We start from the raw sequence: 23,537 nt of genomic DNA on the forward strand, positions 1-23,537 counted from the left end.
ATGTTTTGATTGTTTTAATTGTTTATATATTTAAATGTTATGTCTTATTTTCTGTTGTGAGCCGCCCTGAGCCACTTTTGTGGGAAAGGCGGGATACAAATCATAAATAAATAAATAAAGTCCGGGCAGCATACAACCAGGCGCACCAGGCCACTCATATGGTCCTCGAGCCTTCAGCCAGCTCAAGATGCAGTTCCACTGCCTACACCACACGGGGGGCTGGCACTCTATGCAGCCACTGCCAGTGGCAAAGCTGGTCACCATCTGTGTCATGCTGCACAACATCGCCATCCGCCAATGTTTGCTGCCCCCAAGGGCCTCCCCCTGTCAGACCTAGGGTCGGTGCCAGAGGAGGGGGATGGTGAGGGCCCATGGGCAGCCCATCTGCAGGACCTTGGGCGGCCACATACACAGGGAGCAGGTGTGGAGGCATATCTGGGCTGGCTGCTGGCCAGCCAGGGATGCCATAGGGCAGGGCATGCTTTGAGAGGTTGGTCCACAGTTAATGACAGGTCCCCCCTGCCACGAGCAGTGGACACCCCCCCATTTCCCCCCTGGCCAGTCCCTCAGCCAGTGGCTGTTGCGATACCATTCGGGGATTGGACCCCTCCCACGCACACAACCACCCATGCTTTACCCTGGCATCGCGCATAGTGGCCGGCCACCCTGTCCGCTTGTACTGTCCCTCTCCCGGGGAGGACCATGCCAGGGCCAAGCCAGGGGAGGCACACCAGCTGCTTTGTGCATACCCCCGCAGGCCAGGCCAGGGGGGGAATGCATGTGACCGTGTGTGTTGGTTTTTACTTTCCACCTCAATCTGTTTTTCAACCAGTATTGTCAGGACCCTTAAAAGGGTCCCTCCAAAAATTTTGCACTATGTCGAAAAGGCATAGAAGAAAAAGGCAAAATAGCAGGCAGAGCAGAAACTTGAGAAGTGGGAAAAATGGATAGGAGAGAGGGGAGGGGAAGAAAGGAACCCCCGTGCAATGACAGGCGCACCCTCATCAGGGTTCCTGCATGCCCTGGCTGCAAAAAACTTTGGCAGGTCACCTTGGTGGACCACCTGTCAGGTGTGACTGCAGACCCGACTTGCTGTGTGGACTGCCCCGAGGAAGGCAGCAGCCAACAGGAATGGAGTCCCGTGCCTGCTCCTTCTGACGTGGCTCGTAGGTCGAGCACCTGCACCTTAAAGTGGGCAGGTTTTGCTAATTTGCATACCCACAGATCTTTGCAGCCCCTCCCGAGCCTGGGGGTGTTGGTCTCTGGGTGACCCTGCGGAAGCCACTCCAAGTGATCCTGCTGAAGCCGCTCCGCTCTGAACCATTATTCAAATGTGGAGGCGTTTTCTCCCTTTTCCCCTCCTGGTAGTAAAGGGAACAGTTTCCCCTCATACCCATTCACTACTCCAAATGGCGTGGAGCTGTGCACACTGTTATTGTATCCATACTCTGCGAAAGGCAGCAGTTCTACCCAGTTAGATTGTTGATGGTTCACAAAGCATCATAAACACTGTTCCAGCAACACATTTGTGCGTTCCATCTGTCTGTCTGTCTGTGGGTGATAGGCGGAGCTGATTCCCTGCTCTATTCTTCCACCAAAAGTTTATTTATTTATTTATTACGTTAAGATTATATCCCGCCCTCTCCGCAAGCGGACTCAGGGCGGCTCACAACATCACATTACTTTCATTGAAACCAATAAAACATATAAAACATAATTACATATTTAAATTATTTAAATTATTTAAAACATTTCATGCTGCTGTATTAATACTGTACAGTATAGCGGTTCTGAAAGTTCGATGGTGACCATCAGTACTCTGCATGGAGCTCTATATAATGTCCAGTGGCAGCTCTTTCTCGGTTAAATGTCGAAGGCCTGTCGGAACAATTTGGTCTTACAGGCCCTGCGGAATGTAGACAAATCCTGCAGGGCCCTTATGGCCTCCGGGAGACTGTTCCAGAGTTCTGGCGCTGCCACCGAGAAGGCCGTGGCTCGTGTCGTACGCAACCTGGCTTCTTTTGGTCCAGGGATGGACAATAGATTTTTCGTCCCTGAACGCAGTGCTCTCTGGGGAATATGTGGAGAAAAACGGTCCCGCAAATAGACAGATCCCTGATCATAAAGGGCTTTAAAGGTCAACACCAAAGTTGGCAACGAATTGTATTCCACGGTCACTAATTATCTTATCCGGGAATGAGTGTAGTTTCACCAATTGTTGAAAGAACAATTGTGCTAATTTTTTAGCGGTGGGTATTTTGGAGCAGGTTTGGAAAATGTGTCCACTACCACTAAGTTCACGATTTTCCCTTGAGAAGGAGGTAATTCTACTATAAAGTCCATAGATACTACCAACCAGGGGTGGCTGGCTGTTTCCAGACGTCATAATAGTCCCCGGGGGTTCCCCTCCTTCCTTTTGCCATTATGCATATAGAACACAAGGCTGTATATTCTGAAATGTTTTGCTTCATAGTGGGCCACCAAAATTGTCTGTTCACCAAGTGCAGTGTTTTTACATAGCCAAAGTGGCCGGCAGTTTCATTATCATGGGAGTGCTATAGTATTTGTTTTCATAGACATTCAGGGACATACAGTTTATTTTCCCTACACCTAAATCCATCCTCCCTCTTTCTTACTTCCGTGGGGCGGCTTTCTCCTTCTTTCTCAGTTTCTGCTTTAAGTTTCTCCCCCCACAGCTTCCCCACTGACTGGTGGAGTTTTTGTGAGCCAGTGACTACCCCCCCCCCCTGATTTGAGAAGGGGGGATTATCACTTCATCTCACTGGCTGTTGTGTTGCGGGAGGCAGGAAAGGGCTTCAGCTAAGAAGTTACGGGAGCCAGGGATGTGTTTTAGGGTGAAATCAAACTTGGAGAAAAATCCTGCCCAGTGGATTTGCTTCTCAGCTAGTTTCCTGTGTCCCGTTAATGCTTCTAGGTTTTTATGATCTGTCCCTATCTCAAATGGCACTCAGGCCCCCTCTAACCAAGAGTGCCACGTCTCAAGCGTGAATTTGACAGCAAAAGCCTCCTTGTCCCACACAGACCAATTGTGCTGTTCCAAGGAGAATTTCTGGGAGATGTAAGTGCAGGGTCTCAGACTCCCCCCTCTCATCTAACTGCATCAGAATTCCTCCCATGGCCACATCGCTTGCGTCACAATGCACCACAAAAGGTTTTAATTCGTTGGGGGTGAATTAATACAGGTTCACTGGCAAATAGTCTTTTTAATTAGTCAAACGCTTGCTGGCATTTGTTCATCCACTCTATTCTCACCCCCAGTCTTTTGGCATCTGGCCTCCTCCCCTTTGTTTTGAGCAAGTCTGTAAGAGGTAACATTGTGTGGGTGAACCCCTGTATAAAATTACAATAAAAGTTTGCAAAGCTGATAGAAGATTGTAATTGTTTACGAGTTTTTTGGGGTTCCCAATCTAGCACCGCTTGTACTTTAGCTGGGTCAATCGCTAAACCCTTCCCTGACACTCGGTAACCCAAGTAATCCAGTTCTGTCTTGTGGAACTCACATTTTGATAGTTTTGTGAACAGTTTGTGCTCGTAAGGTGTTTTCAGCACTTCTCTCACCAATTTCACATGGGATTGTAAGTCATTTGAATAAATAATGATATCATCAAGGTACACCCCTCCTTGTACAAGTATTTTCTCAGCACTTTGTTTATGAAATTCATGAACACATCGGGGGCTCCTTGCAGTCCAAACGGCATTATTAGGTATTCAGATTGGCCGAGTGGGGTGTTAAATGCTGTCTTCCACTCGTCTCCTTCTTTAATCTGCACTCGGAAATATGCATCTCTTAGATCTAGTTTCGTAAATATCTTCCCTTGGGTCACAGTGTTCAATAGGTCTTTTATGAGGGGGATGGGGTATGCATTTGATGCTAAAAGGGCATTGATCCCCCTAAACTCTGTGCAAAGTCACAGCCCCCTGTCCTTTTTCCAGAACAGTATGGGTGCTGCATGGGAGGCCGTGATCGGGTGGATAAACCCCCTTTCTAAGTTTTTCTCCAGAAATTTAAGCAGTTCTGCCTTCTCTGCCTATCCCATAGTGTAAATTTTTACTTTTGGCATGGACTGCCCTGGATTAGTTCTATGGTACAGTCAGTGTCTCTGTGAGGGGGTAATTCATTAGCTTCCTCCTCAGTAAACACCACTTTGAGGTCTCAATACTTTTTTGGTATGGATTTTACTTCCTCTATAGCTAGGCATAGCTTTGCATTGACAGGTGGGGGCTCAGGACTCCAGCCACTCTTCCATTTATGATTAACGCACACTGGGTCTTTGATGTCTATGATCTGATTCCCCCACCTTATGTTGGGTTCATGTTTTGCCAACCACCCCACTCCTAGTACTAAGTTGATGGATGAAGAGGGGGCAATTACAAAAAATTTTGTGTCCCAGTGGTCTTCTATCCCTACTGGCACTAGTTGGGTCTGCTCTGTACATGGTTCTTTCTTCATTATTGTCCCATCAATCTGCTCGAATCAGATGGGGTGCTGCAAAGGGCTCTTGGCTAAGCCTAATACTTCCACCATCTTGGGGGTGATTATGTCTCTAGTACACTCTGAGTCCAACAGAGCCCTCACATGCATGAAGCATTTGGAATTAGAGTTCATTAGAGTCAGTAGAATGAAGAATAAAGTCCCCATTATTCTCACCCGTAGTGGCGCCGATAGTTCCGCAACCTGCTGCATGGCACCGATCAGTGCAGGTCGTTCTCATTTCCCGATGGCTTTTCTTTCCAGGATTCTTCTCCCGATTCCACCACCATTATGATGTCTTCCTCTTGGGGAGCGGCCACTACCGCTTTACCTTGAGGTGTTTCCTTCTGGCATCCCTCCGCTTTCTTTGGTTTGGGTGCCCTGGTCTTCGGAGTAAGGGGGGCCTCAAGGTCTCTCAGGGCAGTCAGTAGTGAGGTGATTCATGTCCCCACACTGGAAGCAATTTCGGGGTCCTGGAGTTTTCACTTGGGTGCCCCCTGGACCTGGTTTCTTCCCTTCTTGTTTTGCCCCTGACCAAGACTCATGTTCCCCCCCTTTCCCCCTTGCACCTGCTGACTTTGGAGGGCTACACAGCACATGTGGGTTTCCACTTCCCCGGGCAGCTGAATCCACCCCACCAGGGAGGTTTGTTGGGCTTGGTTCAGGGCCTGGTCTAGGACATTAGCGTTCAGCCATCTCTGGAATTGCTCCATTTTAATCTGCTCGCTCCACCCACAGCCTTTTGCAGCATTCACTCTGAAGTTGGCCACGTACTTCCTCACCGACCGAGACCCTTGTTGCATGTCGTGAAGAGCAGTTAGGACCCGGGTCTCTTGCAGCAGAACTTTGTACTGCACCAGTATGGCCTGGAGGAATGCCACCACCATGTCTAGCTCGGGCTGTGGGTCTCATAGTGGCTCACATACCATCTTTTTGCTGCCCCTTTCAGTTTCAAACCGAGGTAGTTCACCTGGTTGAATTCATCAGGGAAAGTGTGCCCCCAATAATACATGAAGCTATTGGCTTATATTGTGAAATATTCTACTTCTTCCGGGTCACCTTCTCTTGGCCTCTCCTGTAGTCTGCCGGGGCCAAGGGAGGTGGCAGTACCTGGATGGTGGCGGTGGTGGGTTTAAGGCTCGGTCCAATTGCCGCCTCGCTTCTTGTGCACTGTTTGACCGCATTTCTTCTCGCAGGTTGCACATCTCCACCAATTCGAATCTCATGATTTGGAGGAAGTCCCTCGGGTCGGGATCTCACTCTTCCTCGTCACCATCATCAGGGATCAGGTCCATGCCCTTCTCCCCTCTCTCATCACCCCCGCTTACCTCCGATCGATCCTCTTTTCCCCCTTCTTCACTCTGGATTTGGAGGGGAGGTAGTCCCAGGATTTCCTCTTGTCGAGCCGGGCACGCATCCATGAGACTCGTGGATCTGCGGGGGCCCCAGTCTTTTGGGATGATGAACAACAGCTGGATGTGTAGTAGGGAGCCTCTTCCTGCCTGTCTCCAGACATCTATGATGTGCCATGGAGGTTGCTTCGGGATGGCTCCAGTGTCTCAGCCTTCCGGTCCTGGTGACTCCAGCATGCTCGGAACTTGTCCGTTGTCAGGGGCTTTTTCTGCCATGGTGTTAAAAAGTCTCTAAATTCGGTTAAGTCTGAGTCTTTTCAGAATGTCAAGCTCTGATGTTCCAAATAATGGGATCCTTGTTTATTTCAAATAGATGCATTTATTAGAACTCAGTAGATACTTCACAGACACAGTCACTGAAAAGACTAAAGAGGTACCAGCTACACATTCACTATATAGGATGGCATAGACCATTACCAAATGGCGGCAATATTCGAATCTAAAGGTTATGGGGTTACAATAACAGAATGGCTCTAAGCCAGTTTGGTGTAATGGTTAAGTGTGCGGACTCTTATCTGGGAGAACCGGGTTTGATTCCCCACTCCTCCACTTGCACCTGCTAGCATGGCCTTGGGTCCGCCATAGCTCTGGCAGAGGTTGTCCTTGAAAGGGCAGCTGCTTTGAGAGCCCTCTCCAGCCCCACCCACCTCACAGGGTGTCTGTTGTGGGGGAAGAAGGTAAAGGAGATTGTGAGCCGCTCTGAGACTCTTTGGAGTGGAGGGCGGGATAGAAATCCAATATCTTCTTCTTCTTCTTCTAAACTACAAAGCATTCTACTAAGGCTCTGGGAAGAGATACGAATTTCTGAGAAAGGCAAGGGTGATACCTTCACATTCTCCTATAGACAAAACAGGAAGATCTTGGGTAATAAACAGCAGTATGCCAGATACCAGGTCAGCTAAGTTGTAAATAAGAGAAGACATTAGGCAGTAAATAAAGACAAGAGGGAAGGGGCTTGACACTGAGCTTTGATCACTGTCTGGTTTCAGTTCTTGTAAGAGTTCTTCTATGTTTTAATGTTATTATTATTTTCTTACCCTTTGACAAGAATATTCAAAGGTGCATGGGATTTTCCAATGATAATGTATATTTTTTTGTGTCAGTTTTCCAAATTTTTTCCTTTTCTGGATAGTATCTGGTGAAAGATCTTGAAGATCTTGGATTTCTTTACATTCAGTTCTGAGAGACTCCTTCCTCTGTTGTGATAGAAGAAGTATATTGGATTTATACCTTGCCTTACACTCTGAATTTCAGATCTCAGAGTGGCTTACAATCTCCTTTACCTTCCTCCCCCCAACAACAGACACCCTATGAAGTAGGTGGGGCTGAGACAGCTCTCCCAGAAGCTGTCCTTGCAAAGAAAGCTCTGAGATAGCTATGGCTGACCAAAGGCTGCAAGTGGAGGAGTGGAGAATCAAACCTGGTTCTCCCAGATAAGAGTCCACGCACTTAATCACTACACCAAACTGATTCTTTTGTGTCTTTTGATTTTTTGTGAGTGAAAGAGACTAGTATGTCTCTTGGTAGATTGTTTTGCCTTGCGTATCTTGAGTGGATTCTGAAGATTTGCTCAGTTTCTGGGAAGTCACCCTGTACGTTTAAATAATCTTGAATTGATTTTTCTGAACCCGTTTTCTAAGTCCTGTTCATAGAAGGATTCTGGAATACTGCAAAATTGTAGATTATTAGTTCTAAATTTCATTTCTAATACTCCACTCCTTTGATTTGGTTCTCTTAGGGAGTGTTCTTGATGTTGTAATACTTCAAACTTGTCTTATTCCCTTCAAATTCTTTTTGCTTTGTCTTGATTTCTTGAGTCTCTTGTTTGTTTTCTTGAATCTTTTGGCTTATTTCTTGTAGTTCAGTTGAAATTTCAGTCCTTATTTTTTGTATATCTTCTTTAATATTTTGCAATAGTTGAGTTAGTAATCCTATATTTTATTTAAATCCAGCAGTTAAAGTTTTAATTTGCCAGGAAAGGGATTTTTCTAACTTCTCAGTTGTAATTTGAATATCTTCATCAGAACTAATATATATTTTTGTAGACCTTTCCAGTTGCCATCTTTCTCAGCTTTGCTAGCTTTCCTGGGCATTGAAATGCCTTACATAACCTTTCCATAAAGCTACATAAATTTACATAATCATAGCATTATAGTGTCAATTAACTTCTACAGTCTTAAAATATAAGCAATCTTAACAGTTTTAAGATAACCTTAAATGTAGGGCTTTTTTGAAGAAAAATCCCAGCAGGAACTCATTTGCCTATGCATTCCTCAAAAAAAGCCCTGCTTATATGTTTTAAACAATCTTTAACAATATGAATGGATGGGAGAATGTAATATGTATATTTTATATATTCAATCAATTTCTGTCTTTGCCTCAATAGAGACTATGTTATAAACTTGGTATCAAATATATGCACAATTTTAGCCTACAATTCCTATTTCAGTCAATTGTATTAAATGTTTCTGTTCAAATTTTAAAACAATTGAAAATAATTATTGACAGTTTAAAAAGAGTAAAAGTAGAATAGTCTGTTAAAAATGTGTGTTACTAAGTATAAGTTGTCAAGCAAGTAGCAGTAAAAGCTTAGAATCTTATCTATTTAAGTCTTGAGTTGGGCACAGCAGACCACCAAGATGGGAGCAGTTTTTTGTCAAGTGACAAAAAAGTTACAATATTCAGATGGTCCAAGAATAGTAAATATGGAGAAGGATTGTAAATCAGTACTTATTTTATCGTTTAATATACCAGTGTTAGATTAGATATAATCTAAATGAGAGGGCAAAAACGATGCAGGAAGTAATCCACATGGAAAAGGATTGTAAATCAGTACTTATATCCTTTAATATGCCAGTGTTCTTTTTGATGAGATTTCCACATGAGAGAGCACAAGTGTTTAGTCTTTTAGTATCTAATTTGACATCAGAAAATAGTAACAAAAGGAAGCAGCAGCATAAAATCCAAATGGTATTTTTTTAAAAAAGGTGAAAAATAGGTATAGTTTATTCAAATTTGTAGACAAATTTTAAAAAAAGCGGGGGGGGGGGAGTTGTAGACCAAACAGTGCAAAGTGAAAGTAGTGGCAGTATTCCAAAACCTGTTCCAAAATATTTTGATTTCCCACAGTAAGAGATAGACAGAAGGGGGAGGGGGGACCTCCGAAGAAACTGCTAGGTTCCAATAATAGCTTGTATTCAATTACTCCTTTTAAATATGTTTGCGTTTCTCACTACTTGGGAATTCTTCTGCTTTCCATTTAGTTGCCATTACTACTCTGGATGCAGTCAACATATATCTAAACAGTTCATGTAATGTTCCTTCAATGTTGTTTGGCATAATTCCCAATAATATAGTCTCTAGTTTCATGGCAAAGTCAGTTTTTAGAATGATCTGAATCTCAGAAGGTATATCTTGTCCATATTTTCAATGTCTTTCAGTGTAAAGCACCATCAATAAAACTTACCAATTTTCTCTTAATACTTGACTTGCAGTGAATTTAAACTTTCATCTATTCTTTTCCCCACTGTTGAAATGTTATCTCTCCTCCAAATTTCTGAATCTACTTCAGCATATACATTCTAACTTCTACAGTTTCTGTATCATATTAAAGTAAGTATTTGTAGATGTGTCCTAATAAGTGGTCTTTCTGTTGGGTGATTATCTTTTCAAAGTCAGTGAGGGATCTTATTTGACCTCTACAGACAAGAGCTGCTTCTTTAAGTTTGAAGGTTAATTGGAAGTATACCAGCCATTGTATCTTCTTTCCTTCTTCTTTAACTGTTTACCATGATTTAATTTCTCCTTCTGGATTTATCATGTCTTGGTAAGTTACACATTCACTGATTTTCTTCACATATTTATCATAAAATGCATCTGGTGGTGATATTATTGGTGAAGTCAGTGGACTAATCCTCATTCTGAGAGTCCCGGATTTTGAGCAGGCTATCTCTAATTACATCATTTTTATATTGAACCCGGGTTCTTTTCGTTACCCAGAGTAGGTTACACAACCCTTCATTCAGTTCTGCAGTTTCTAATTTAATCAGTCTATCACTTGGACTTTTAATCAAATTTGGAATCCAAACCAGACCAGACGTCGCTCTGAAATAATAAAAAATAATTATTATTTTTATTGCAGAAATAAAATTTAAAATCAGTTTAAACCAGGACAGTTTTATTTTAATTTTTAAGGGTCCACACAATCACCAACTTTCTAAGAGGTAGTGATAACGTGTCATAACTTCTTGTGGTTGTTACTGTCAATGACTTGCTTGATGTTGATCTGCAGTTCAGACCACTGGATGGCTGTGAAGCAGAGTCCTTATTGTGATGTTCCTTTTTGCTTGTGGGTCAGGATGCCCGTTCAGGTACCTGCTTGTAGATTCACACAGCACAGTTGGGTGTGTTCAAAACAACATCAATTTATTAGCAAAGATACAAAGAAGCAACTGATTTGAGGACAAGGGAGCATGTGCAGTCTTCAATTTAAATTTATAAACAAAATTCATGAGCAGGGACTCCACCCCATGAGACTAAACCAACACACACAAATATCAGATTGGGAAAGCAGAGATTGTTCTGTTGTAATACATACAATAAATATTGCACACTTAAGAAGCTTCTGGAAAAATGTAACTTCTGGTATCTGAACAGAATGTCAGTACCTTGGTTTCATGGTAGACATTCTTTAACCTTGCTGTGGGAGTAACTCCTATGTTAGAATGTGTATCTCGGAGCTTTGGCACATGGGGTAAGGAATCATTTATTAGAAGAATGGAAATCCAGCAATAGTTTTAGAAGAGGAAACACTTTTCACATGGCCTCTCATGTCTCAGAAAACCATCTGTTATTGCTGACTTTGCAAAAGATGCTGAGTTTTTTTTTTTTAACTTTCGAAGGTGGCACTCACCAGCACCCAGATTTGGTGGACTACAGAGGTCGGCATTGCCTTTTCCCGTTTGGAGGAAGGCTATGAGAATGCCATGAAAGAGTATTACAAGAAGCAGGTGTCCCAGCTGAACACCCTCATCACCATGCTCATTGGACATCTCTCCAAGGGTGACAGGCAGAAAATCATGACCATCTGTACCATTGATGTCCATGCTCGAGATGTGGTGGCCAAGATGATTGCTCAAAAGGTTCGTTTCATTAAATAAGTAACACCACTCCCCACCTCAACTGTTTCATAATAATTGTTGTCTCCTTTGAGAAGAGAGTTTGGATAAATTGCAGTCCTTGTTTGTTTTCAGAGGGAACCTCTTTTCTCTGTACCTTCTTTTCTTCTTCCTGGACAAAATCAAAAGCGTTTCTGGCTAAACATTAGGAAGAACTTCCTGACAGAGTGGCTCCTCAGTGGAAAAGGCTTCCTCAGGAGGCCATGGGCTCTCCTTCTTTGGAGGTTAAAGCAAAGGCTAGATAGCCATCTGTCAGCAATACTGATTCTGCGAATTAGATTATGAGAAGGAGGGCAGGAAAGGTTGCATAAGTGTTTGATTCCTGTGGCCTTTTCTTACAAACTCAAGGAAATGCTGATTGTCACTTTGGGGTCAGTCAGCAATTTTTCTCCAGGCCAGTTTGGAAAGGGATCTTGGAGGTTTTTGCCATCTTCTGGGCATGAAACAGGGGTCACTGGGGATGTATGTATGGGTGTGTGAGGTATTTCTGAAATTCCTGCATTGTGTAGGGGATTGGAGGACTAGATGACTTTGGAGGTCTCTTCCCTATGATTCTATAATTTTATAATTCTATGCATCAATTTTTTGTGCTGTGCTTTTGAAGGTGGACAATGCACAAGTATTCCTTTGGCTGTCACAACTCCGGCACAGATGGGCAGATGAGGAGAAACACTGTTATGCAAATATTTGTGATGCACAGTTCCTATATTCCTATGAATATCTTGGGAACACACCACGCCTGGTCATTACTCCTCTGACGGACAGGTGGGTACCCAGAATCCTTCACATGGATAGAGGAGAGGGGATAAGGAGGAGAGGAAATCAGCACTTGAGGAAATTTACTTGACTGATTGTTGCAGAATCTTTTTTTTGCAGGGACATGGCCTTTCTGATGGAGAACTCACAAAAGCCTGATGGCATTACAGCTTCAGTAGGGAGAGGGTTTTATTCAGATCCCATTGCTCTCTGGCTCAAATGCATTTTCCGTTAAAGACAGGAGGAAGAGACATGGCAGGATGCTACAATGTGTTTAGGATTTTGTAGAGAAACTGTCATACCACATGTGTTATGTAGTGATAATAGTGCAGCTATCACTGTAATCCAACATCGACTCAATCAAGGAAGCCTTGGCATTCAGTTTGCAAGGCTGTTAATAATATGATGTTTTGGAAGTCATTACTACCTCGGCAGTAATCCGGTCCACCGTAACTCCTACTGCAAAGATCAAATCCAGCATGTGCCCGGCCTGATGGGTGGTAGTTGTTACATATTGGGAGAGTCCCAGTGTCGCCATGGATGACACCAGGTCTGTCACTTGTAAGCTTGCGTCATCGGCATGGACATTGAAGTCACCCAAGCCGTGGGTACTCCAATGCCCAACCTGCTACAGTCTCCATCAGGGATGGTAAGGCATTGGCCAGTGCAGTAGGTGGATGGTACACTAGCCAGATAGCCAACCTCTACCCCACATCCCATACCAGGCCAGCACCTCTATGCCGGTAATCATTGGGAATGGGAGCGCCTGGAAGGAGTAAGCCTCCCGTATAAGTAGTGCCTCCCCTCCCCCGCCTGCTAGTCCGTGACTGGTGAAGGACCGAGTACCCAGGTGGAGCTATTTGAGACAGAGCTACAGTCTCTCCATCTCACACCCAGGTCTAGATCACGCAGGCCAGATCCATTGCCTGCTCTCGTAGGACTGCGGTCTTATTATTAATGGAACTGGCGTTGCACAACACCAGAGATGGAGGCGGGTAATTTCTTTTGGCCCCACTACCTGCTACAGTCAGGATGGGGTATAGGCTGGAAGGAGAGCGAGCATTGTAAAGTTTTGCTCTGAGTATCACTCAAGGGAACTTCTCAGGATGAATGCAGAAGAAACTTTATTTGAGATAAATCAGCAAAGGAAACACTTATGGCAAAAAAGCCTTTCCTTGTCAGAAATGAAGTAAAATGAAACTTAACTAATATGTACAGTATACATATAACCTAACCGCCTCAGCTTTATGTGCCAGAATTCTGGGCATGCAATTCCAGTGCCAAAATACATTTAGAAGAGTTCTCAGGCCCATAATGTTTTGGGTAAGTCAAGGTTGCACATTCCAGTCCAAAGCTATTCTCCCTTTTCTCTGTCTAATTTTTCCAGGGAGACAGCAATTCCCTCAGGGTCACATTTCCCTCTTCTGGGCCCCTTACTTGGAGCAGTCTCACATTAGTTACTCAGAAGGATTAAGTATCGAACATAACATTTGGTGAAATACAAGTCTTATAGATATATCTGTTGTTCATGATACACACCAGTCTATACTACTATATATGAATACTTGAATAGAATCATAGAGTTGGAAGGGGCCTCCAGAGTCACCTAGTCCAACCCCCTGCACAATGCAAGAAACCCACAAATACCTACCCCAATATATGAATATGTATAAGGATACATGAATATATACGTAAAGTATATGAATACACGAATATGTCAATATAAGCAACAAAAATATAACCAAAACATAATTCATAAGTAGTGAAAATACAGAGAATATTCAGTTGATCAAACAAATGCAGTCACACTCTTAGCATCAATAATATTCAGTAGCATTCAGGACCACTGTCAGGAGCCCATCCTGATACACATCACCATTAAGGAGGTCACCAATGGAACATCCTCACAGAGCGACCAAGCAGCTTCCAAAGCCTTCCATCTCTGTGGAGAATGCTTCCAGAAATTTCAAGCCTCACTTTCCCCAGCACAGAGAGCTGATGTGACAGTTGGGGGAGGTTTCTGGTGTCCCTCAGAGGCATCCCATGCCTCATCATCATCATTCGGTCTTCTCTCAACACCCCCTGTTCAATATGGGATCTTCATATTATTTTCAGTTCAGCAGTTCTGAGACATTGGAAGACTATCAATGTCTTTCATGTCATTTAACCTGACAGTTAGGTGTGAAGCAGAGTTTCTGCATGTGGCCAATATTTACTTTTCTCTCTTCTCCATCTTGGTACATGGAAGATGCTACATCACTCTCACCCAGTCTCTGCACCTGACTATGAGTGGGGCTCCTGCAGGGCCAGCTGGAACCGGAAAGACTGAGACCACCAAGGATCTGGGCCGAGCTCTAGGCATCATGGTGTATGTGTTCAACTGTTCAGAGCAAATGGACTACAAGGTAAGTGCTCAGAACGTCTTCAGAATGAATATGTGCCTGGACAGATCTATGCAGGAAGAAATGGAGCTAATTTATGTAAGGTCTGCTTCACCCATGACACATTTCCTGTTTTGTCTCTGTTTCTTTTAAGATATAGCAAATTGAGATGGGAGGGACTAGAAATCTAAATATTAACACTATTATAATTTTTTAAAAAGAGTTATATGCATAAACTCCTATCTTGTTTTTTCAGAAAATGTTTTTATGGTTAATTTTCATAAAAAATATACTGAAATATTTCTCATTCATTGTTTTCCATCCCTTCTTGGTGCAGTTTTTCAGTACAAACTGCACTGAAATTATGGATTCTACCCACTGATATGAAAGTGCTCTGGAACAGTTTTGGCTACTGCTCATGATAACAATTATTCTCCAGTCAGATTGATTTTCCATGTACCCTTTTCTTTCCTTGCTCAAATATTAGTTAAATACACTGATGAGAAGAAAGTGACTACTGACCTTATTGAGTCCACTTCTTTGCCTTTAAGAAAGTAGCCCCCAAACTTCTGAAATGTTTTCAGGATCTATAAAAGAACATAAGAGAATGTTGGATCAGGCCAATGGCCCATCCAGTCCAACACTCTGTGTCACACAGCGCCCAAAACACCCAGGTGCCATCAGGAGGTCCATCAGTGATGCCAGGACCAAAAATGGAATTACGACATTGTGAGGGAGTTATTTTAAGCACTTGGACCAAGAGATGAAACAGTGACCCTCCTGCAGGACTCCTGTGATTCACTGGTGATCCTATCCCATTGTTTGGGAATGACTGCTACCTACACCAAAGTCTAGACTCTAACTTGTTCTCTATCCCTTCTCATTTGATATAAGAGAACAACTGCAGCATTTTTCATTTATCTGTTGTGACTCAGCTGACCCAGGAAGTCAAGACTGCCAGTAGAGCGGCACCAGTAATCTCTAATCAAGAATCTTATTCACATATATAATGAAAGTGAACAAAGTAAACCGATTTGTCATTGCTGTCATTTTTATTTTGCCTTTGGTCCCTTTGCACTTTAACTATAACTTGCTTAGGAGACTGGAAATGAGTGATGCAAATTTAACTGAAACAAATTCTGGGGGTAATTGTACTATCATGTCTTTCTGTTGCAGTCTTGTGGGAACATTTACAAAGGTCTTTCTCAGACTGGTACTTGGGGCTGTTTTGATGAGTTTAACAGAATCTCTGTTGAGGTTCTGTCAGTGGTGGCTGTACAGGTAAGTAACAAACTCTGTCATATAATTCATAATAAGGATAGGGGGAGGTACACCTCAGGGATGTGGTCCACCCTACTTCACAAAGTACTCTGAGATATTAGTCAAAGAGGGTTATGTGGGTTGCGGTTTTGGTGATGATTTGGAAATATAAATTAGCCTCATTATGAACATAATTATCTTTTAACTCCAGTGTGTTAACTTGATAGATGGGGGAAAGGATTCCTTATAATTTTGTGTAGCTTTGCATGCAGAGTTACTATACTATATGCAGCACTGGCCCGTGGGTGTCTGGCACCCTAGGCAGGCACCCCCTGGTGCCCCACTGAGGCATGGCACCCACCTGCCTCCTCCCTCCCTTCCCTCCCCTTCCTTTCCCGTTTGCCTCCCTCTCTCCGCCGCTGCTGCAGCTGCCACTAGCCCCCTCTGGTCTGCCCCACCCCCTCTGGCTCACCACTAGCCCCTTACGGCTCGCTGATGCCCCCGCACCCCCGCCAACGCTGCTTGCTTGATGCCCCTCCTGCCCCACTCGCTGTGAGTAAAACTAGGGTCTACTGGCTCTTGCAGCCCGCACCTGCGCGTTTGGTTAAGAGACTCCTAACAAAATGTGCAGGCGTGGACTGTGAGGAGCTGCCAGGCCTTCGTTTTACTCACAGCGAGTGGGGCGGGAGTGGGGGAGTGAGCAGAGCTCGGTGACGGTGGGCCAGAGGGTGCAGGGGGCAGGGGTGGCGGTGGGGGCAGAGGGGAGAGGAAGGCAAACTAAGTGCTTGCCTGGGGCACTTGGGGGAGAGCCCAATTTGCTGCTCCCAGCGCCCTAGGCGACTGCCTAGTTTGACTAGTGGGTGAGCCGGCCCTGACTATATGGCACATTTGTACAATCCACACCAAGAGTGCAAAGAACTGTTGTAGGGGTGAGAACTGATATTCATAGCCTAATTGTATTGAAGGATGGTCATTCCATTCTGGCAGTGAAGGTTTTTTTTTTTAAAATATTCCCGTGTTCGAATTTTGAGTTTTTGGTAACATTCATTGTTACCAAAAAGTGCACAACTGTTTAGTAACTAAAGTGCACAACTGTTTAGTAACTCTGCCATGCTTATTATTATTGGTACAAAGACAGCTTTTGTTCAGTTGCTTTTTGGCAAGTTGTTAAGGTGGATATGCAAGCTGCAGAATCTAGGAATCAGTTTCGTTAGTAAGCATAGGACCATGCTGAGGGACTATACAGCAAGATAATATAGCAAGCTCTCTCCTTTCTAGAAATCTTTCGATGTGGCATATGTTAATCTAGTGTTCAGATGAATTCACAAGATAATTTTTGACATAGCGAAGCCTTCATAGATTTACTTTTTGAGTGTGGTAGTAATTTGTACAAATGTTGTATCATACTGACAAGTTTCCCATGTTCCTAGGACAGATGTAGGTAACCCCGTGGTATGTGTACCAAAAAACATCATGCCAGACTATTTTGCCTGATTTTGCCAAACTTATTCACTATCTAAGCCCTTGAGGTGCTAGTAGCATCCTTGGGACTCATTCTGCTCCAGATGTGTCTAGACACATACAGTCTTTGTCTCGCTCTGCCCTTCCCCCCTTTGTTTCTCACGACACTAACATCTTCACAGGTAGATGTTGCAGTTTTTTGGGCATCCAGGCCAAGAAGAGTTGTCTGCCCCATTTTAGGAGATGATAGACCTGGCAAAAGACAGTTTACTGCAGCTAGCAGGTCTGTCACCTTCCCAGCCTGTGTGTGGCTAAGAACTGTCAGCACTACTGGTGCATGCTTTCTTTCTAGAAGAGGTAGAAATGTGAGTTGAGGAAAGGATGAATGACCTTCTCCTTGCCATCTTGCATGGCCAGAGGGAAGGTAAACCTGTTGGATCTTAATAATAATAAACTTTATTTATATCCCGCCCTCCCTGCCCAGGCAGGCTCAGGGCGGCTAACAACATATTCATGCAAAAGGTTATACAATAATTTTAAAATCAGCATTATCTTAAAAACCATTCCAATTTACATTCGACATAATTTAACAGTAACAGTGGTGTTCCTGGCGCTATTCGGTCTGTTTGCATGATGGCGAAGATCACTGAACAAAGTCACTTTGGCGGATCCATCAGTTCGGCAATCCTTAGTCAGCAATCTGCAAAGGCCAACCTAAAAAGGATGGTCTTGCAGGCCCTGCGGAATTGGTCAAGACTCCGCAGGGCCCGCACTTCTTCCGGGAGCTGGTTCCACAGGCATGGAGCTGCAACGGAGAAGGCCCATGCGCGGGTGTTCTGCAATTTCGCCTCCTTTGGCCCAGGGATAGTCAGCTTGTTCTTCCCTGCTGACCTCAGTGCTCTCTGGGGCTTGTATGGGGAGAGATGGTCCCTCAGGTAGGCAGGTCCTCGGCCATATAGGTCTTTAAAGGTAATAACCAGCACTTTGTAGTGAACCCGGTATGTAACTGGCAGCCAGTGCAGTTCGCGCAGCCCTGGCTGTATATGCTCCCACTTCGGGAGTCCTAGTAACATCCTAGCCGCCGCGTTCTGCACCAGCTGCAGCTTCCGGGTTCGACACAAAGGCAGCCCCATGTAGAGGGCATTAGAGTAGTCCAATCTTGAGGTGACCGTAGCATGAATCACTGTTGCTAGGTCCCAACGCTCCAGGAAAGGGGCCAACTGCCTTGCCCGCTTCAGATGGAAAAACGCCGACTTGGCAGTGGCTGCTACCTGGGCCTCCATTGATAATGAAGGCTCCAGTAGAACTCCCAGGCTCTTGACCTGGCACGCCACTTTCAGCGGTGCACCGTCAAAAACCAGGAGAGGTATTTCCCTCCCTAGAGCGCCGCGGCCCACGCAAAGGACCTCTGTCTTCGTTGGGTTCAACTTCAGCCCACTCAGCCCAAGCCAGGTTGCCACGGCCTGCAGTGACTGATCCAGATTCCCTGGGACGCAGTCAGGCCAGACATCCATTAGCAGATAGAGCTGGGTGTCATCTGCATATTGATGACAACCAAGCCCAAACCTCCGGGCAATCTGGGCAAGGGGGCGCATGTAGATGTTAAATAACATCGGAGAGAGAACTGCTCCCTGGGGCACCCCACAGTCTAGTGTGCGCCTCTGGGAGAGTTTGCTCCCGATTGCCACCCTTTGTCCCCATCCCTTGAGGAAGGAGGAAAGCCATTGTAAAGCCAACCCCCTAACCCCTATGTCGGCAAGGCGGCGGTAGCCGATGGTCGACCGTATCGAACGCTGCCGACAGATCTAACAGCATCAGCACCGCCACGCCACCTCGATCCAGTTGCCGCTGGAGGTCATCAACCAAGGCGACCAGCACTGTCTCCGTTCCATGGCCCGGGCGAAAGCCGGACTGGCAAGGGTCTGGGATGGAAGCGTCATCCAGAAAACTCTGCAGCTGCAACGCCTCTGCACTCTCAATAATTTTACCTAAAAACGGTAAATTAGAGACCGGTCGATAGTTTGCAAATTCGGCCAGGTCTGCTGTACATTTTTTCAGGAGGGGATGGACCAAAGCCTCTTTCAGAGGTGTTGGAAAGCACCCCTCCAAGAGGGATCTATTTATTATGTCCTGTAAAGGACATCTAAGCTCCCTCTGGCAAGATTTAATCAGCCAGGAGGAGCAAGGGTCCAAATCGCAAGTTGTTGGGCATGCAACAGAGAGAATTCCGTTGACTTCCTCCAGGCTGAGTGGGTCAAAGTGACCCAACACTAAACCAGAAGACAGGCACGGAGCCTCAAGTTCCTGTACTGTATCCAATGTGATAGGCAGGTCTTGGCGGAGCGACGTGATTTTATCTGCAAAATGTTTCGCAAAAGCCTCACAGCCTATCTCTAATTCTCTAACATTTGGTTTGCCTTGTGGCAATGTAATAAGATTTCCAATTATTCTAAACAATTGTGCTGGGCGCGAATTTGCAGATGCAATCTTGGCTGCAAAGTAGTCTTTCTTTGCGGCCTTGACTACCATCTCATAAGACTTCATAAACGTTCTATAGGATGTTCTCGTCGCTTCGTCCCTTGTATGCCGCCACTGCCTCTCTAGTTGTCTGAGCCCTTGTTTCAGCTGACGTAGCTCCAAGGTATACCATGGAGCCAGCCTCATACCAGGGCGCAGAGGGCGTTGAGGTGCAATCTCATCGATAGCCCTGGATAGCTGGCCTTGCCAGGCCTCCACCAGGTCATCAAGGGAATCGCCAGGGGGCCAGGGATCCCTCAGGGCCATTTGGAACTGTTCCAGGTCCATCAGGCTCTGGGGGCGAGCCAAAATAGGCTCTCCACCCATACAGGGTTGGGGTGGTATCTCCATACGGGCCTTGAGGGCTAGGTGATCCGACCATGGTACCGCTTCTACTGCAATATCGTTCACCAAAATCCCGGACGCAAAGATCAGGTCTAACATGTGCCCGGCCTGGTGCGTGGGGGTTGTAACAAATTGAGAGAGTCCCAGTGTTGCCATGGAAGACACTAGATCCATTGTCTGAGTGGAGGCCATGTCATTGGCATGGACGTTGAAATCACCCAGGACCATAAGCCCTGGGTACTCTAATGCCCAGCCCGCCACCGCCTGCATCAGGGATGGTAAGGCGCTAACTGGTGCGTTATGCGGACGGTACACCAGCCAAATCGCCAACCCCTCTCTGACGTCCCACGCCAGACCGGCACATTCAATACCATCGATCGTTGGGGCCGGGAGAGCCCGGAAGGAGTAACCCTCCCGTATGAACAATGCCACCCCTCCCCCCCGCCCGCTATTCCATGATTGGTGAAAGACCAAGTAACTTGGGGGGGGTCATCTGAGAGAGAGCCACCGTCTCCTCATCTCGTACCCAAGTCTCGGTCACGCAAGCCAGGTCCACGTCCTGCTGAAGCAGGAACTCCCTAAGGGTCGAGATCTTATTATTTATGGACCTGGCATTGCATAACACCAATGACGGAGACGGGCTTTTCCTCTTGGCCCCACTACCTGTCACCGTTGGGATGGGAAGTAGACTGGAAGGGGGCCGAGCACCGTATTGTCTCCGTCCCCTTCCCTTACACATCTGTCTATTCCCACCGTCATACCTTTCCCTCCCCAAGAGCACTGGAATCTCCTGGCCAAGCATCCATGCCTATGCCCGGAATGATCTTGCCAATATTAGAGCAGTTTCACCCCCCTCCTAGGTTATCTCAACCTGCAATTTAGGTTCACACCCCACCAACCACTCCGGTCCCCCAATTGTCAGACTCACTACTTATATACTCCGAATTAATTAATTTGAAAGCCCATCCCAGTACTACCTCTAAATTGATTAGTTAAAAATTTAATAGATTCATTCCCAGCATTATTAATAAATAATCCCCCATCAATCTTCCCAATTAATAAACTAAAAATATAAATATATAATCCAATATATAAATATATGATAATAATTTCAGTTACTAATCAATTGACTAAAAATCTGATTAATTAATTAATACTAATACTAATAAATTCCAATTAGTGGTCTGCAAATCTATTAGTCAGTGGGTGGAAGTCCAGATGCTATATTAAGGAGGTAGATAATGTATATTGTTCGTAAAGTGCTGTTCTTGGGTGCAGTGTCTGTAGATGTTCACAGTTGTTATTAAAGTGCAGGTGCAGTTTGTGTTCGTGTGGGTGTGGCTTTTTGGGGCCTGATAGCACCCACAGCTTGGTGACCCGGGGAGGGGTGGGGCCTCCCCTGTGTCTTCCCAGCTGCTCGGCCGAGCCTCGCAGCTTCAGCCAGGAAAAAGCACAGCCCCCGTTGGCGCCACCTCCGATCTTCCGCAGCTCGGCACACGCTCTGGGGCCCCCCGCATCCCCTGAGCCCCGTACAGGGCTTTCAGTCGGGGAGGTCCCGGCTGCTAGCCCGGCCGCGCTGAGGCAGTATCCGCAAGGTGGAAGATGAAGGGCGAGGGGACGAAAGCTGACTGGCGCCCACCGAGACCAGCGTCCCGGGGGCAGCCCGCTGCTTCACCCACTCACAGTGCTCCGACCATTCCTCGGCCTCCGCTTCGCTCCTCGGCTGCTCCTCGGCCTCTGGTTGCAATAGCCTCCGGCTACATCACACAGGGACGCCCATCGTCTGCGGCGTTCTCACTGCACCACCCGGCTCCGCACTTCTTTCCCAGCCCTGCTCGGACTTCACCCGCACGCCAGACCACAGCCGCGCTCCACCTCCACTTCAGCGGCAGTAGTATTTCCAGTCTCTCTGCGGGACCAGGAGCCGCTATCTCCGTCGTTTGCAGGTTAAAAATTCTAGTGGGTTCTTTCTTTTGCTTTTGATATCCAATCCAGCACCACAGGCCAGAGATAAAATAAAAGGTACTATTAGTCAGATTCCTTTTTGGGGAGAAAAAAGTGATACCGGCGAGCCATAATTGCAAAATCTTGCCATCATCCTGAAGATAGGGAAGCAATGGGCATCTGTTACCTTCCTCCACTTGCGTATTGCCTGCATCTGGGAGCTCACCATCCCAGGAGGTGGAGAAGAATTTTGGGGTGGTGATGGGATGTTGCCTTCCACCCAGCCCATGCAGCTGTAGTCTAGGACTCAGGAGGAAGGCATGTTCAGCACCACTGGAGCTCAGCAACTTCCTGGGTGGTGGGCAGCAGCAGGCAAGGCAAGGGCATGGAGACCATAGAGATTGCCACCAGCCTCAAGCTCAGGTATTCTAAGCATCCACTTGGCTTGAATGTGCACTGGGCCTTGGAAAACTAACTAAAGCTACAGTTTCAGTATCTGTTGCAGGTAAGATCTGTTAACGCATTCACAGAATTTGTCTCTGCTCAAGATGGTTCTATCCCTTAATAATAACTTAAACTGATGTGCCAGTTAGCTTCTCCTAGTTCTGGCTGGCACAGTGGTCAGGGGATGTGTACCAAAAGCCAGGCTGTGATAATGGCACTGATGTAATCCTTATACAGAAAATCAGTTTCCTAGGCAAAGATGACTGTGAAGGAAATGCTTGTGTGAATCTTGTAGTGATAGTTGGAGAGTGATGAGCTTGGTAATGTGCAAAAAGCACAAAAGGGGTAGTGTCTAATTGAAGGGAATGGGGATGTTTAGTCAAGGAGTCCCTGGTTGACTCAACCTTTCATGAGTCTCTCTCCATTAATTAGATTACTGAAATAAAATAAGCAATGGCTTTGTAAAGTCATCAGCATGCTTCTAGTTACAATTTAGAATGTAAATATGGAAATTACTATCTGGATCTCTCTCTTGTAAAAAGTGTCTTGGAAATGTCTTGAAATCATACTTAATTAGTTTTGTTTGGAGATGGCCTATTAATACTGTGATAAAGTCAATGAAATAGTGGTGATGATATTCTTTTGCTTTTGAAAAACAGCACACCAAGAAAAACATTAATGACAGTAAATACTCCAGATATAATAATCACATGATAGACATATGGTCCAGAGGTATGAACTGCACAGTGGGACAAAGCAGAGAAGCATAATATTAGTAAAGGGAAACGTGTTAGTGGATGTATTGTAGTTGCCATTAAACATTCAAGATAGCAGCTCATAAAACCTCACTTAACTTTCAGATCAGTTAAAACGATTTCTTAGATAACTAGTGTATGTGGATATAACATTGTGGGCTGAAAACAGTGGGTGTTTTATTTAATATGCTTTATAGCGGGAGTATATACCTTTGATGTCCCTCAAGGATCTGTCCTGGAACCTATTTTGTTCAACATCTTTATCAATGATTTGGATGAGGGAATAGAGGGAATGCTTATTAAATTTGCAGATGATACTGAATTAGGAGGGGTTGCAAACACAGAAGAAGACAAAAACAGGATACAGGATGACCTTGACAGACTGGAAAACTGGGCTAAAATTAATAAAAAGAATTTTAACAGGGATAAATGTAAAGTTCTGCATGGTTATAGGATGGAGGAGACTTGTCTTAGCAGTAGTATGTGTGAAAAGGATCTAGGGTAGTGGATCATACACTGAACATGAGTCAACAGTGTGATGCGGTGGGTAAAAAGGCAAATGCAATTTTGTGCGCTGTATCAACTGAAGTATA

The 23,537-nt window shown here is 45.2% G+C and overlaps 1 protein-coding gene across 1 annotated transcript in view; it reads left to right on the plus strand.

Annotated features, from left to right (window-relative positions):
* DNAH9 (dynein axonemal heavy chain 9) overlaps window positions 1-23,537 on the plus strand; it is a 636,923-nt gene that overhangs the window by 139,914 nt on the left and 473,472 nt on the right. The window contains exons 26-29 of the mRNA XM_060238867.1: window positions 10,806-11,045; window positions 11,686-11,846; window positions 14,086-14,242; window positions 15,395-15,499. Of these exons, the coding sequence (XP_060094850.1) occupies window positions 10,806-11,045; window positions 11,686-11,846; window positions 14,086-14,242; window positions 15,395-15,499 (663 nt within the window). The remainder of the gene's footprint in view (window positions 1-10,805; window positions 11,046-11,685; window positions 11,847-14,085; window positions 14,243-15,394; window positions 15,500-23,537) is intronic.

The sequence above is a fragment of the Heteronotia binoei genome, chromosome 5 (assembly GCF_032191835.1).
Source record: "Heteronotia binoei isolate CCM8104 ecotype False Entrance Well chromosome 5, APGP_CSIRO_Hbin_v1, whole genome shotgun sequence".
Classification (NCBI taxonomy): Eukaryota; Metazoa; Chordata; class Lepidosauria; order Squamata; family Gekkonidae; genus Heteronotia; species Heteronotia binoei.